This window comes from Harpia harpyja, chromosome 22, assembly GCF_026419915.1.
Source record: "Harpia harpyja isolate bHarHar1 chromosome 22, bHarHar1 primary haplotype, whole genome shotgun sequence".
Lineage (NCBI taxonomy): Eukaryota > Metazoa > Chordata > Aves > Accipitriformes > Accipitridae > Harpia > Harpia harpyja.
The window spans coordinates 6,523,789-6,539,999 of record NC_068961.1 but is presented as its reverse complement, the minus strand read 5'-3'; the positions used below and the strand labels follow the sequence as shown (position 1 = coordinate 6,539,999).

Sequence of the window (16,211 nt, the reverse complement as noted above, 5' to 3'; positions counted from 1 at the left end):
TTGGGAGCACAACATCTGTAAGCTACCCTTTATTCAAGGATATTCACAATTGAATTCCTTGTATTTTTATCAAGGACTAATCCAAGTCCTTGATATAAAACAATTGCGAGTCTAGGGCAGAATGTGTTTTTGATTCCTCCTATTTCCCACAGTAAAATAAAAATGATAGGTAGAGAGCGTGGGGGTTTTTCGGTTGGTTGGTTTTGGTTTTTTTCCCCTCTGTCCAAGAAACAGGAATTCAAGTGGTATTTCTTTGGTAAAAGGAAAATGATACAGAAGTTAAGAAGCTTCACAGTCAAATCTCCTAAAAGTTTACAGCAACTAAGTCATCTGTACCAAAGACATAAAGCTTTAATGGCAATATTTCTCCCTAAAAGATCCTCAGCAGAACAGAAGTTTCACTGATTAAGTCTTGCTAAGACAATCACAATCCCACTGAAAGTATAAGGGCATGAAATTTTTGTCATGATTAATTAGTCTCAAACTGGTACTGGTTGTGGGCTAGACAATCTTCTGTGCAAATCCATGTATTATTTGATACCTTTCTACTGGTTTGAAATACATTCTGATAGAAACTCAATTAGTTATGGATGAGATTATAACAGAGACATGAGGGAGTTAGGCAGCTACTTGCTATTCAAACGTAAAAATATTTTCACAGAGTACAAATATTTACAATCAGACATATTTGTTATACATGGAACACAAATGAAATGTGAAAAAGCATACTTATGATACTATTTCAAAAATAGAGTCACATACCTGAGTAAATGTTAAACATTGGTTTAACATTTCTAGCAGAAATGAAAAGACAAACTTATGCAGCATACTTACAGAGACTGGTTTTGATTTTCTTTACATGTCTAAGATCTGATTTTATGCAAATGAAGATTGTATCAGTGAAGAAACCTATGTTCCTTCCGGTTTTATTCTCTTCTCTTAAGTTCTGCCAAAGTATAAGTATTTATTTTACCCTTTCCAAGATCCCAAAGGGGTTACTTAGTTTTAGGCAAAATACATAATACAATCTACATATGGTGTGGGGAATGGGGAAAAAAATAAAAATGGAAAATTATGAAACCATTTTTTTGCCTGTTATAAGCCTTCCCACTTTTCCACCAGTAATTTTATTACAACTCACATTGCTATAAATTCTCCTAATCAATGGAAGCTCTAAATGAACCAGTGCTATTGCAGGAGACCTGGCACTAATGAATGCCAAAAGAACACATTATTTTGATCCCCTAAATGGAAGTCATCATTTTCAATTAGAAAGCAGAAGTGAAAAGATGAAAATTGATGGCCTGTCTCAGCTGCTAACCTTAACCTGCAGATATCTGTTGAAGAACACACTTAACATCCATCACCAGGAAAAGCTTAATTCATTGAATATTCTCAGATACCTGATACAGGCTTTCAGAGCTATTAAAGCAAAAAATTTTCTGTTCTGACATGGAAGCCCCCAAAACACACTGGGAACATATTTTTAGCTCTGTATACCCTAAATTCATATAGTGGCTAGTACAACAGAGCTGAGACTTGATAGGGTATTGTAAAGCAGCAAACATATTTTGAGCCTTCAGTGCCAGTCAGTCTGTGATTGCAAGGAATGATATGGAGGTCTGAAATAATTCAGGAAAAAATGCATTTGTTTTGTGCTATCCTTCCAAGAGTACGTCTCATTGGCTGGTGCAATCAGGCAACTTTAACTCTACAAACCATTGCGCAATGCTCCCCTGCCTCCTCATGAGCCGCATACTGACATTACCAGGTATCTCACGTGCATTTTTGCCATTCCGCTTTTCTTATCAGGCTCATTTCCAAGGGATGGTTAGACTGAGTTACACTTTACATTTTTTTCCTTCTGATTTCTGTATAAAACATTGCAAGCCCCTGCAGTTATGGAAGATTTCACACAAAATGAAAGATTTAACATGTATTTCTTTTAGTCGGCCAGAATCTTTACAATAGTATTAAACCCATGCATTTACACTTTTGAGGAAACTATACAAAACTCTGTTTAAAAACACAGACTATCATGTTGTTGGCTTCTTATGAAATAAAGGGATTAAATACAATGAAATCTTAACCCATTTGAGTTGACTAGTAAATTTCTTATTGACTTAAATGCACTTAAAACTTCATCCACAGTTTTTTTCTATAGTAAGCTACAATACAAGCAATGTATGTATTATCAATATATCATCATTGCATTTCAGCCTGATGCTCTAAATTAGAGTTGTTAAAGTCTCAGAATCTAAAAAATATTGTGAAAATATTTTACATCCATATTAAGACAATGTTTTAAATTACAGGTGGACTCTTCCTCTCCCCTATGTTTGTTCTATCATATAAAAGCATTCCAAACTTTTCACCTTATTTTGACTGACACGAAGTCAAGTGTAAAGTTTCAGATTTCAATGAATAAAATCCTTATGATCCAAGCTGACAAGAGAACTTACGTATATTGCATAACAAATTTTAAAAAGAAAAAAAGTGAGAAATGGGCATTATGAGCAATATCCAGTAGAGTTCTTACGCTTTATCCCACCACAGAATCTAGCCCATAGATGTGAACAGCGTTATAAAGGAAGTCCAACGTTCTGACTGGCCTGGTTTGCCAGAATATGAAGGAAAAGAAAAGAAAACAATGAAGAAGTCCTGCCTTTCCACTCAAAGGTTTCTTGCACAGATTCAAGAGTGTTTCAGATTTCCCACAGTCTCTTTCCACCATTTTTTCATTTCTCTGGTGGACATTATAATTCCTTAACTGCTAGAAGATTGATATAATTTGTGCTTTTTTGTAAGAGTTTTTATCACTGTTCACAAGGTATAAACAAATGAAAATACCAAGCAAACCTAAGCAGCATCTGATTTCAGTAAGAGCCTCAATAAGAAGAATGACAGCTGCCAGTAAGCCTTTACAAACTGTAGCTGGAAATGGGCTTTCATGCAAGTTGCTAAGAGCAACTTATCACTTTCAAATGCAAGCTCAGCTCTACATGCCTTATGGTATGCACTCCAGTCTGTGCTGTGTTGCGGCTTCCAACTCCTTTTGGAGTTCCCAAAACTGCAAACTTTAATCAGATTAACTCCTGCAAAAAGGAGTATAGTTGCATAGGGAAGAAAAAGAACAACAGCGTGGTCAGTAAGTTCTATGCCCTTACCACAAATTGTCCTGCACAACTGCCTGCTGGCCATCACAGGCTTAGATAATCGTGAAAGAAAAATCAACTAGATAATTTATTAAGTCATTCATTTCTGCAAGATTATATTTTTGAGAGAAACTGCAGAGCAGGCCAGCAGATGCTTGGAAGCATGAGCAATCAGTAACTTTCATTTTCTCCCCTTAGAATTTATACTGAAATTCTGCAGTTGTGAGAAGAACTGTAACTCCAGATTTAAACAATTTGCCAATAACAAAGATGAAATGGAAGGTTTTATAGCAAGAGGAGTTTTTTTCCTGGATCACTACATACTGTATTAGTTGTTGAAGGAAATTTGAACTTCACTTGAACTTTAAAATCACTTTCTTTTTTTACTATTATTTTATAGTGACAGTTGCTTAATCTCAGGTTATTTCAATAGCTTTTTACCCTTCTTTTATCACTAATTAGGACAATAACAGTAAGGCATTACTTTCAGTTTTATACCAGGTTATCACTGTCATTGAGTTAATTTCTGCATTTTGTCATAGTAACATAAAATCCACGAGTTAAATACAAAAAAATGAACAATAGGTGCCAGGCTATACTCCAAGCTTTTAATTCACTCAGCCTACTTTATAGGTATACGTGAGGATGGAATCTGACCCTAACTTTGATCTCTTCTTGCAAACTTTCAGGCAAAAGCTCCACTCAGTACTAATGAGTTGCAACTACACTGAAATATGGTTCCAGTCTGAAAAAAAAAAAAAAAAAAGTACTAATATGGTCAAGACTTGCTACTTTTAAAGTACAAATTTTCATTATTGCCTTTCTGCAAATTCTGAAATAATAATTCCTGTTTGTTTTTCTTCAAATCTTTTTTAAAAGGCATATTGCTAATATGGAATGATTACTGCCCAAATAAGTACAAAACCACACAGTTTCAAGGAAGGAATTAGGAATTCATAGAAAAATATAGATGAATCATCTAAAAGCATGATACTTGAAAAATAAATGACGCTCTGCAGGAAATTCTTACTTGTCAGTGTTATTACAGAGAAAAAAAAGGAAATTACTGAATTAATAACTAAATTAATAAATACTATGAAAAAATTGTCACATTTTCATAGTCACATGTCAACTCATAATATTGTTTTACATTAATCTAGATAGAGTCACACTTACCTTGATGTTGCCAGAAACGTTCAAGTGATGACTGACGTGCTTCCACATGTATGCAATACCAGGAAATTTAAAGTAAACTAGAACTACCTCATAGTATGTTAACGTTTAGTGCCAATAGGTCACTGATTAATATAAATATTTTAGAGTATCAATAATGATATTAGGAATTCAAAATATCAAAGGAAAAAATAGGGAATACAGATTCAACATTTCCTTACATAAGATTCAGAAAAAATGTCCTTTACATTTTATAAAAACATGTCTTTTGTATAAACTGATTAACTATGGAATCTCCACAAAATTTACATGGATTATATAAAAAAAACACTTTAATACTAAAATATATCATGAAAACAGAATCTTGACCATCAATGTGACAACAATTCACTATACATATACATTTTATCATGTTCAGAAATCTTATCAAATAAGCTTTCAATTACATAAAAATATACCTCACAAAAATGTGTCTAAATGTTTGTGAGTTTCAAATGAGTTATAGAGATTTGAATGAGTTATATTTACTCTACAAGCATGTTTAATGTTTTCACTGTAGTTTATGTGCACAGGCACCCTCATAGAATGTTTTCAAAAGATAGCTTTTTAGTTTGGAAGACCCTAAATTACTTTCTCATTTTCTAAATTGCAGGTAACGCACGCTTATATCAATACATGCAGCATTTTGTGCATTTGATTCTTCCTTTGGAAGTAGCTAATGCATGAGATCAGACTGGTTTTTTAAAGTATCAACATTTGACTGGGTTTCCTTCACATATTTATTATAAAGATATAGAAGTCCTCACTGTTGTCCATCTAAAGTTCAGGTACTCCATCCATATTTGAACATCAATAGAAAAAGTTGTCTCAAATAGAGACAGAACACCTAACGGTTACTCATAATTTCTGAAGATGTTTATCAAATCAGGACACTCCTCTTCTTGCACTGCCCAAATACCAGCATAAGTATATAATTTCAAAAACCAAACCTCTAATTCTTTCACACACAGTAGGGACACACTTGTTAAAAGAATATATTAGAAATCTTAGTTAACACAAAATGTTATTAAAGATATGCTCAGAGTGATGAACAAGCATCAGCTTACTCAGTGAATTACCAAAACTCAGTGAATTACCTAAAAATCGTATCTCTTTTACTTCTCTTACATTGTCTTGTAGCTTTTTGTTCTGTTTGACTATATAGGCTATGATAAAAATTATTTTCTGACAGCATGCTTTACTAGCTTCGTCAGCTGGGTCAAGCCATCAAGCCTGGAGGAAGCAGAATTTGTTGCATTTAGGTAAGAGGAACTCTCTTTCAAAAGGTTCTTGCTAAATTCCAGTTTTGACAATCACATTTCAAGAAAGTCCATTCTTGCCCCTTGACTACAGAATTATATTAAAGTTATCTAAGCTTATTGGGAGTTCAGATGCTATAAAAGCAAGCCATAAGAGAGCAGAACAAGCTATTAAGTGCATATGTGATTGTAAGACACAATCACAGTGGACCGTGTACTCACTCTATGAAGGGAACAAACCTAATGTTAGGAACACTATGAATGTACAAATAGCTTCTGATGACACTGTAACTTACGTACTTGTTGCTTCTGATGTTTGAAACAGAAGATGTAGTGGCATGACATCCAAAACCAATGGGATATGGATGGAGTTTATCAGCTGCATTTGCACAAACACAATTTCTGTGACTTAACAATAGATTTAAAATAAGAGAAAAAGATAAGATTTACAAAAAATAAATAATGAAGAGCGTAATTCTGATGTCTACAAAAATGTGTTGATAGCAATGGAATTAACACTTCTGTGTCATTGCTGGGAATTTAGTTCCACTGACATAGAAAATCAGCTATGACAACTGACATTAGCTGACACAATTATTGGCTAACTAAGAAGACAGGCCAGGGACCAAACTGGCCAGGAAATCTTCTGCATGAAGCTTAGAGATGTAGGTGGGGCAATGTAGTGAAGTTTGCATTGGCTTCAGCCATGCAGTCACTATAAGCTAAATTGAGCTTAAATAAAACTCCTTTCTTGTGTAAGCATGAAACTGTGATTTACTTAGCACACTCCAGCTCCTGGGTCACTCCCATGTGTACTAATCTACCTCTGGCCTTTTCTACCAGGAGATCATCTTTAAGTTTTCTGTACTAGTGGAATCACACGCACTGGAGGTAGAGGAGGGCTGTCTGGAGGCACAAAGGGAACAGGTATCTGCATGTCTGAATTTAAAATACAGAGTCATTCAAGTACACTAGTAAAGATAAAAGTTAACATATTGTAGACTATTGTACACTGCCAATATGAAAGAATCTGGCTCACGAGGTCATATACTACTTGCTTGCTTCTATTACTGCTGCATAGAATAGAATAGAACAGAATATAGTTCAGTCGGAAGGGACCTACAATGGTCAGTCAAATCCTAAGCAGTTCATTTACAACATACACTGTTTCAGTGCGGTGATGTTTAACTTGCAAACCAGGCACTCGGTGAAGTAGAGAAAGCTAAGGTTCTCAGTAACTTCCAGAAGTACTGAGACTCCTTGTAAACCGAACTCTGATTTATATTAGTGCCTAATATGATCACTTATACAGAGCTATAATTGCATGTGGATATAATTTCTACTAAAAGGAAGTCCAGCCTTTTCAGATAGAGTACTTAAAATGGATGCTTATTGCCAAAAAGGGAGATAGATAAGAGATAGACTATTCTTATCTGCATGATTTGAAATTCTAAGAGGAAGAAAATGTTAAATTGCAAGTGGTCTCGGAAATGCTAAGTCAATTTTACAGTTTTGAACTCCGAGTGCGTCTCATTTACTGCAGTACATGTTTCATTTAAATCTGGCTTTCAAAATAACTGATTTATATTTCCAGAATTCATCTCAGGTTTTGCCTTTTCCTTTTTTTCTGTAATAATGCCCTGGTTTCCAAAATGCCTGATTCATGTTTCTGGAATTCAACTCTGGTTTTGCCTTTAACAGCTCACACAAGAACACCAAGTTCATATTTGAATATGATAATCATATAAAATATGATTTTTGAAGATTGCTTAAGATTTTTTTCTTCAAAGTGTATAACACCATGACTGATTTTAACTGCATAAAAACCATTGTGCTAGTGCTTTGGGACTTTGGTTTTATTGTTTTGGTTTGGGGTTTTTTTTTTGCAGGGAAGGTGATTTGTCAGATTTAATTTTTACTGTTACACAAACTAAACAGGGATTCAGCATATCAAAGTCTCACCATGAGACAGACAATTCAGGTCATGTCACTGTAAAACAACAATAAACATAAATCCCTCTTCTGTATTTTTCCTGCCAACATAATCCTGAAAAAGGCACTAAAACAGTGTTTATAGCTAGGTTGGAAAGATGTTACTTCTTCTTAAAGCATATCTATGAAGACTAAGAACATAGATAATGAAGAAGAATTGAGCAGTATCTAGACTGAGTGAGTCATGTCATTCAAACCATCCCATTTTTTGTAATACTAGAACAGTCTTTGAATTAGGGTACCTATTTTGCCTAATCCTCCCATTCTGCTGAATTTTCATTATTTCAGGTAAATAATTCCATAAATAGTTTGGGAATTTTGAAAATTCAACTCAACTGTTGAATAATTTCAACTTCTTATAAAAAATACTATCATTCTACACAGTGCTCAAACCATGGGGTGGGGAGGCAGCAGAATTTAGTATTTCAGTGTGTCACTATATTGAATTTATCAAGGTATGGGAGCACTGCCTTGCACTGGGACAAGTTAGCAATTTTCTCTAGCTCCAGCAGTGTCTTCAGTCATCACCAGGGTGACACATGAGTAGGAACAGAAACTGCTGAGCTGGGCAGAGGCATGATCCTCCCAAACCCTAAAGTGCACAAGAAACTAAACACAGCACCGCAGCACTCCACTTTTTGAAGAGCACCCACTACAATAATTAAAAGGAAAAGCTAAATCTTTCTCTTTTATTGTCCCAAAAGCATCCTATCCATGGAATATATTTTGATAAATGCAAACTTATACTCACAGGGAAAATATGGCCTTCTAAATAACATCAACAACCCATATTATTGCTGCATGCATTCTTGGGGGTCTAGAAATCTCAGGAAGAGTAATTCCAGAAATACTTTTATTCAAAGTATAGAGAGGGACAACTAAAAAGTTTGAAAGTCTTGGGACCAGCTGTCTGCTATTTTGCCACCATGCTACTTGAACACAGAGAGAGAGAGAGATGAGGTACTTATTCCCAGAGCAGCTCCACAGTCCTCCAAGACGGAGACCAAACGTGGTTCTTCTGTATTCTGGAGTTAGAGATAAATATCAATTGTTCAGTGCACAATCTAAAGGCTTATGTTTTAGCCAGATGCAAGAAGAAAAGATAGCGATGAAGATATTTGTCTCTATCACCCAGTTAAAATGTTTTATAGCCCTGAAGATCACCATGTTACAGCTACTGCAAGTAAAGCCTTTCTTCTGTGTAGGATGCCTGTTTTCTGGTTAACATGAGACTAGAATTTTCAGTTATCATCTCAGTTATAGCCAACAGGCAACCAGACTTCAGCCTATAAAAGATGGAGAAACCTTGTCTTTATGGTGCCTGCTAAAACCTGGTTTTAAAATTCAAAGGGTGCAGTGTTGTGTGTTAAAACCAGGTCTTTTCAAATCATAAGACTTTTACTAAGTTATAGGATGATCACAGATTCCATTAAACATAATTAAAATTATATCACAAGGCAGTAAAAGAAACCCATATAGTTTATGTTCTACTACCTTGACAATCTGGCATGGCCGTATAGATATTTCTTGAGGCCGAACTCAGTAAAGGATAGTCAGGTAAATAAGTGGTCCCTAACAATTTTCATTTTCCCTCATCTATGAAGATGCATTTCCAAAATCCAGGCTTTCTTAAACATATGTAACCTCCATTATCGATTTGTTCCCAGGATCTCAAACTGGGATTTGTTCCCACAGTTAAACCTTGGGAAGCTGCTGCTAGCAGTGGCAGGAGCAGCAGTTACCTCCTGCCGAGAGCGGTGTGAGGGTTGCCAGGTCCCCAGGAGATGTCTGAGGGGGTCTCTGGGCCCCCAGCACCCTTGGGCTGCTGGTGGGGGAGGTACCAGCCAGTAGGAGACTGGTCTTGCGAGATGGTCAGGAGAGAGTGGGACAGTGCTGGTGGTCCCTGGGGCCGGTTCAAACCACGGGAAGCTGCATAAAACCGGCCTTTGGGGAACGCCAGCTACCAGGAGCGCTGCCAACAGGCTCTGCGAACAGGGACGGTGTGGGTTGGGAGCAGCATCGGCAGTTTGTGTGGCAGTTCATGCGGCGAAGGCAGGGCGCACGGGTAGTACTGCCCGCTCTGCCAGTGATGGGGCTGCTGCCTGCTCTGCCGGGATCCATCCGACCAAGTGAGGCAACAGCCTCTCTGCCAACAAGCTGGCCAGATTTACAGGGAGAGCTTTAAACTAGATTTAGCAGGGGAAGGGGATGGAGTTTGGGGTACCAGAGAAGAGCCGGGGGCTGCTGATATATTAGGAACCAACAGGGAAACACCCATGAAATGCCCCAAAGGAATTAGGGCATTTTCCTCTAAAAAGGTGACATGGTCGATAGCCCAACTGAAGTGTCTCTATACCAATGCATGCAGCATGGGTAACAAACAAAAGGAGCTAGAAGGCACTGTGCAGCTAGAAAGCTACGAACTAATCACTGTCACTGAAATGTGGTGGGACAAATCACACGGCTGGAGCACTGTAATCAATGGCTGTAAACTGTTCAGAAGAGACATGCAAGGAAGGAGAGGCAGCGGTGAGGGGTTGCCTTCTATATAAAAAAATGGATTGACTGTACACAGCCATCTTTGAAAAACAGCGATGAACAGGTTGAGAGCTTACGGATGAAAATTAGAGGCCAAGCCAACACAGAAACCTTGTGGTTGGTGTTCACTACAGGCCGCCCAACCAAGGGGAAGATGTCGATGAAGCGTTCTTACTTCAGCTACGGGAAGCATCACACTCGCAGGCTCTGGTCCTGGTTTGGGGTTTCAATCCCCCTGACATTTTTTATTCAATCTAATGTTGACAGAGGAATATTTATAATGTTAAGAAGATGCAGCTCTTGTTCTGTTTGAAAGACGGAAGTATTAATTTCTCTCAATATTATAATTCATGATTACGGATTAGTTCCTTGTATTTAGGAAGATAATTTTACATTACTCCTTGAAACCCCTTGACTCCGTATTACCTGCAACATAAATTCCATCAGTGTATATAGCCTGTTTTGTCTATATTACCTCTACATCTTCTGCCCTAAAAAACAATTTGCACACAGAAATAATAAATACAGATAAATAGTAACATTTTCCCTCTTTTTACCATTACCAACTGTTTAGAAACTGGTGAGTACTCACTTCTTGATTAATTTTCTTTTTTTTTTTTTCACATGGAATCGAGAAAATTTTCATAAGAAAAAATACAAGTTCTCTAAACTTATTATATCACTGAGCCAAAAGAAAATATGAGCTGATGACAAATTTAACATAAACCAGCACTAACATCATTATAAATATCCAGTCTTTTTTGTCTAAGGTGAAGACAGCTGTCAAAAAGAATGTAGCCTAGCCCAGTTTCCATAAAACATTGAACAGAATTCAAAATCCACCAGCAAGAATGTTCTGGTTTAGAAACAAAACTGGTCCAAGGACCTATGATCGATCAGTAGATAAATTAAGCAATCAAATGTTTCTATGCAATTGGTGATGAAGGAAAGAGTCACTTACCTAAAACCCCCAGCCTGTAATTGAGAGTGACAACAATGACATTTCCATAACTTGCGAGAATGCTGCCATCAATCATATTGCCAGTACCCTCCATGTAAGATCCACCATGGATGTAGACCATAACGGGTTTCTTGCTGTTCTGATCATGAATGTCTGAAAAAAGTCAAGTAAGGAAAACATAATAAAGTAATAAAAAATAAGGAAATATGGCAATTTATAACAGTGCTAAAAATATTCTTAATTATTTCCTATGTTTTCAATGTCATCACCACCACTTTAATCAGCTAGCTTACACATTTCAGGATGATCCTACAAGGCTAATATTTATAGTTTGAATATTTCTTTTGGTTACTTCAAATACTATTTCCTCTGAAATATTCTCAGAACACTTGAAATGCTTTCAATATTACAAGGAATTTAATTTGAATATAAACATCTAAAAGCCTGAAGAGAAAAATCCAATTATGGAATAATCTTGCCTTTTTTTAGAATATTCTGATTCAAGTATAGGCCAATTTAGAAATATCTGTACATCTAATAATAAAATTACAATAATGATCCATACTTTCCCATTCCTCACTGAGACATAATTGTTGAAATTATATTCCCAATAGTTCAGTAAGAGATAATATCACAAAATCAAATTGTTCTGATAGAAGTAAACATAGTAAACTGTCCCTTCTTTCAAAGAGCTTAGGAATTAACAAACAAAGAGAATTTATGTGAACTCATGGCCCAGATTTTTTGTATTTAAATCAAATGATGTCTTTTGTGTTGTACTTTTCCTTGTCATGGTAGCTAAGGCTTAAAGAACAGCCATGAATTAATGCTTCGTAATGGTATGGCTGATCTTTTGTATACACAGAAAAGCTCTTGACTACTTTCAAACAGGTAAATAGTTGGGTCTTTATTTCTAAAAGAAAGTTAAATGAAGTTGACAGTAATATTTTCATACTTCAGAGTGAGTTATAAGATGCATTAATCAATGATTTGGGGTATATTTAGGACCGGATTAATCTCTCTTCCTCTAATAACCAAAAAGTTAGGCTCCTGATCCCAGAGATGGTTCAGACTACCTCAGTTAGGAACTTATGTTCTCTACAGAAACAGTGGGAACAGGGGCTAAGCTCCTTTAAAAAGCAGAGGGCAATTCAGCAAGCTGCCGTTAGATATACACACCTTTTAAAAATAATTCAGTGTATCTGCATGTGGAATAGGAGCACTTCTTTCAATCATATAGTACAACACCCAAGGGAGAGCAGAATCTCTGACTATTCAATCAGGATTAAACAAACAAACAAAAAGCAATGTTCTCTTTTGGGTAGGATAGGCATATATTGAACAGTGGAAAAGGGAACTGGAGGAAGAAAAATCTGAGCTAAATACCTAGAAGTAGGGCACCTGGGTTTGAAAGCCTTCCAAAACTCTTCCTTCTCAGGTTCGTTAGGAAATACTCAAAGATACCCAAAACATGATCAGCAATCAGGTACCACATATATAATATTATCTTGTATATGTGGAACTAATCTCAGCATATTTAAAGGTAGATTTTGACTGGTTATATTCGTATGGCCTACTTTTACTTTACTCATGTGTATGCACTACCCTAAATATCAAAAATTGTCAGGGAAGTGCAAGGAATGTATGTCCAGGCTCCAATGTACACCTGTTTCGTTGTCAGAGTTTAAGGCTTGTCATAGAATCTGCCTTATTTACATAAAAAGATATATACTTTACATATTGTATTTTATGTGTTTTACTTGAGCAGCAGAACAAACGTTTTTGTGATAAGATCTTTTTAATTGTTGTGACTATAAGAGTAATGCAGCCATTAAACATCATATAAAGCAATGAGGTGCATTCTAGTGGATGTATTTTTTTTTTATTCTCAGCATTTTCAGCAAAGTACATGAAAGTGTTTCTTCTGTGAAGGCACCGCTAAGCCCTCAAAAAATGAAAGCAACAATTATTTAACACAATTATTTGTGTTACTGAATTACCTTTCCCTTCTCTCTCCAAAGTCACATGGCATGATTTGTTGTATTTAATCTTTCCTTATTACATAGTTCTACCTCAGGGTTGAATCTTTCACTGCTGAAGTCAATGGGAGGTTTCCTCTTCCCCTTCAATGGGAACATGATTAGCTTCAACATAAAGGAAATGAGCTCCATGCTTTATGTGCGTACATCTAAAATGGATGCCCTTGTTAATCATGAAACCCTAACATTTTACAACTTTTTAAGAAGCCTGAATAATAATGTATTCAATATCTATCTTAAATTTTTAAAGCAATTTTGGTTTTGCTTGTTACTTATCTTTTGCTTTAAAATTAACTACAGAATTTGGTATAGAAAATGATGATGCCATCATTTTAAAAAAAGCATATATTGCACAGAAATAGGAAGGTGACATTCAGAAAATAACAGAGTAATTTTGGAGTATTCCGCACAGCATTTTTGTGTTATAAGAAATAGTGTAATTCAGCAATGAATGTGGTACAGTAGAGGGCAACCAGTGTGAATCAAAGACCAGAGATTTTTATTACGGTATTTTATATTTAGATAGAGTAGCTACAATTGAGCTGAACTCCTAGGAAAAGAGGAGACAGTGTCCTCGCTGCAGTATACGTGATTCTAAGGGGAACAGAGAGGACGAATTTTTCAAAGTTATTTGAACTGATGTCGGATAGAAGGAAACAGGAAAAAAGACATGGAATAGCACTTCAGATTGGCCAAGCATGAGAGGATTAAGAAACACATTGCTTCAAAAACAGACCAATAAACTACCCAAGGTTGTTATCTTCTCAATTAATTTGAAAATATTTTTCTTAATTTGGTAAATATTTAAAGTAAAATAAACTGTCAGTGTCACTTTAATGAAAAGGAAGGGTGAGAATAGAGGAAGATTTCATGACTTCTTTCTATTTCAGTGCATCCTAAATAGCTTTGCTGTGCCAAGGCAAGAAAAAAGTATTATTTCCTTGTAAAAATTTTTTGGGGTACTTCACTGTGAACTTTAACATTTCCTTTCAGGGAATCCAGTCCAACTCTGAAAGAAGTCAATGAAAATGATTGTCATTGATTTCAGTGGGAATGTGGTCAGAGTCAGAACGAATGTATCTCAGAGGCTAGCTGATTACAGGAAAAAAAAAATAAAGCAACATCAACAGCTTCCTTTATTTTTGTGTCCTGAAATAAACCACATCCTGTGAGAAAAAAATAAATAAGTAAATAAAAATAGCAAAGACAAAGCACAATTCAACTGCATCAATGTACAGCATGTGCACTGGGGAAACAGTGGAAATGAAAGGAAGGATATATGTGAGTTTTTTCATGAATTTCAAACAGGTGAATTTACAAAATGTGTAGGATGGAAAAGAGCACATGCATGTTTTTAAATTCCGTTTTCTCAACCTAAGAAAGAATAGGGGGAAAAAGTATGTGGTTTCAAATAATATTTATGTTACTCACTTCACACACATTTAGGAATAACCTTTACAACTATGTCACAGAGGAACTGCAGTCATCTATATGCTAATTTGGATTTTAAAAAGAAAAACAATGAGAGTAATTTCTAAAGAAGAAAATGAAGCAGCACACTGAAGTGTGCTTCTGCAAATAAGGGACTAAAAATCATGTTGAAATAATAGCAATAACAATAACAATTATTATTATAATAAAAATTAAAAAGTTTATGTTCATGCATCAGGGTTGAGCTTTGAAAAAACAAAAAATACCTTCATCTTCACCACGATCATTACTGGTTATATCATCTGCGCTTTTCTTTGTGTTGGCTCCTGGGATCATAGTGAGGAGGAGAATAAAGGGAAAAAAGAGAATTCAAAAACAGCAGGTTCTCAAAAATAAAAAAAAAACACTAGTACAAAAAAAATGTAACAAAAATGTCAAAATCTGTTACATTGGAAATTGAAAAACAAAAAAGATGCAAACTGCACATAAACATAAAATGTCAAGAAGAACAAATTGAAAATATTTGAAAAAATGTATCGTATTCTGTGACAATGCAGTTACTTCAGTTAAAAGTGATTTCTGCAAAAACAAAATTAATGTGCTATTAAAAAAGAATAATATAAACCAAAAAAGTATATTAAAAAATTTACCAAATTATGTTTCTACACAAGAAATGCAATTTATTTCATTCTGTTCTGCAACCTTGAAGAACTAATGCCTTCAGTCACTATTTTCAATGACTTAACATTTTATTCATCCTCATTAGGATTTATTAAGAATTAGCCACAACCTGAATTTTAAATGGAACCAATGCAAATAAAATTATCTTTGAGTCTTACACAACTTGAATGGACCAAGACAAACCATAAAGACCTCCTTAAAATTTAAACTTGCTTCCAATATGAGCAAAAAGATATGTAAAATAACAGACTGTAAACAAAGGTGAAACAGAGTTGAGTCAATCGCAGACATGAAATTGGTCCAAAAGTAGCCTTGGTTCCTATTATACCACATTTCACGCTCTTTAGAAAAACCTAGAAATTTACTGAAAACAGTTACTTACCATGATAAAGAACTTGCACTTATTTATTAGAAGATTTAGTAAAGAATATATTTTAATTTGTATTCAGTATGCTTTCTCAAAATACTTTTGAGGTGTACACATGCGCAGACACACACACATACACGCACATGTCCATACATGCCATAGCCTGTGCTTATGGGAGCAAGAGGAAATAAACATAGTTTTCCCCACCCCTCTCCTTGGGCAATACTTGTTTTCCGACTGAAAAAAAAAATGACACCAAGTTATCCTTGCAACCAACATTTCATTATACTGTGCTTGCTCCTGTAGCGAGTAGCCCTCTGTAATGTAAAAGGTTACTTGATAAAAGAGTGAAACATGAATAGGAAACTCAATTTCTAATTTAGTTCAGAAATGAAATATGGCTGCTAAACAAATAAAATGGTCTAAGTCACCAGACGTAACAATTTTTTTCCTGAATTGTCTTTATTTGGAAGTGTCTTTGTAAGACATACTGAAAAAGAACACTATACTTGTTTTAACTTGTTTATGTATGAGTTTGTATATGAAGTCTGAATATGTCACAGAGACATCATATTT

At 35.4% G+C, this 16,211-nt stretch overlaps 1 protein-coding gene across 8 annotated transcripts in view; it reads right to left on the bottom strand.

The window, feature by feature from the left end:
* NLGN4X (neuroligin 4 X-linked) overlaps positions 1-16,211 on the bottom strand; it is a 184,381-nt gene that overhangs the window by 68,796 nt on the left and 99,374 nt on the right. For 7 of the 8 annotated variants that reach the window (XM_052773955.1, XM_052773954.1, XM_052773960.1 and 4 more), the window contains 2 exons: positions 14,854-14,913; positions 11,118-11,270 (listed from right to left, as the gene is read on the bottom strand). In XM_052773955.1, coding sequence (XP_052629915.1) covers positions 11,118-11,270; positions 14,854-14,913 — 213 coding nt within the window. The remainder of the gene's footprint in view (positions 1-11,117; positions 11,271-14,853; positions 14,914-16,211) is intronic. The other variant, XM_052773962.1, reaches the window with a different exon arrangement.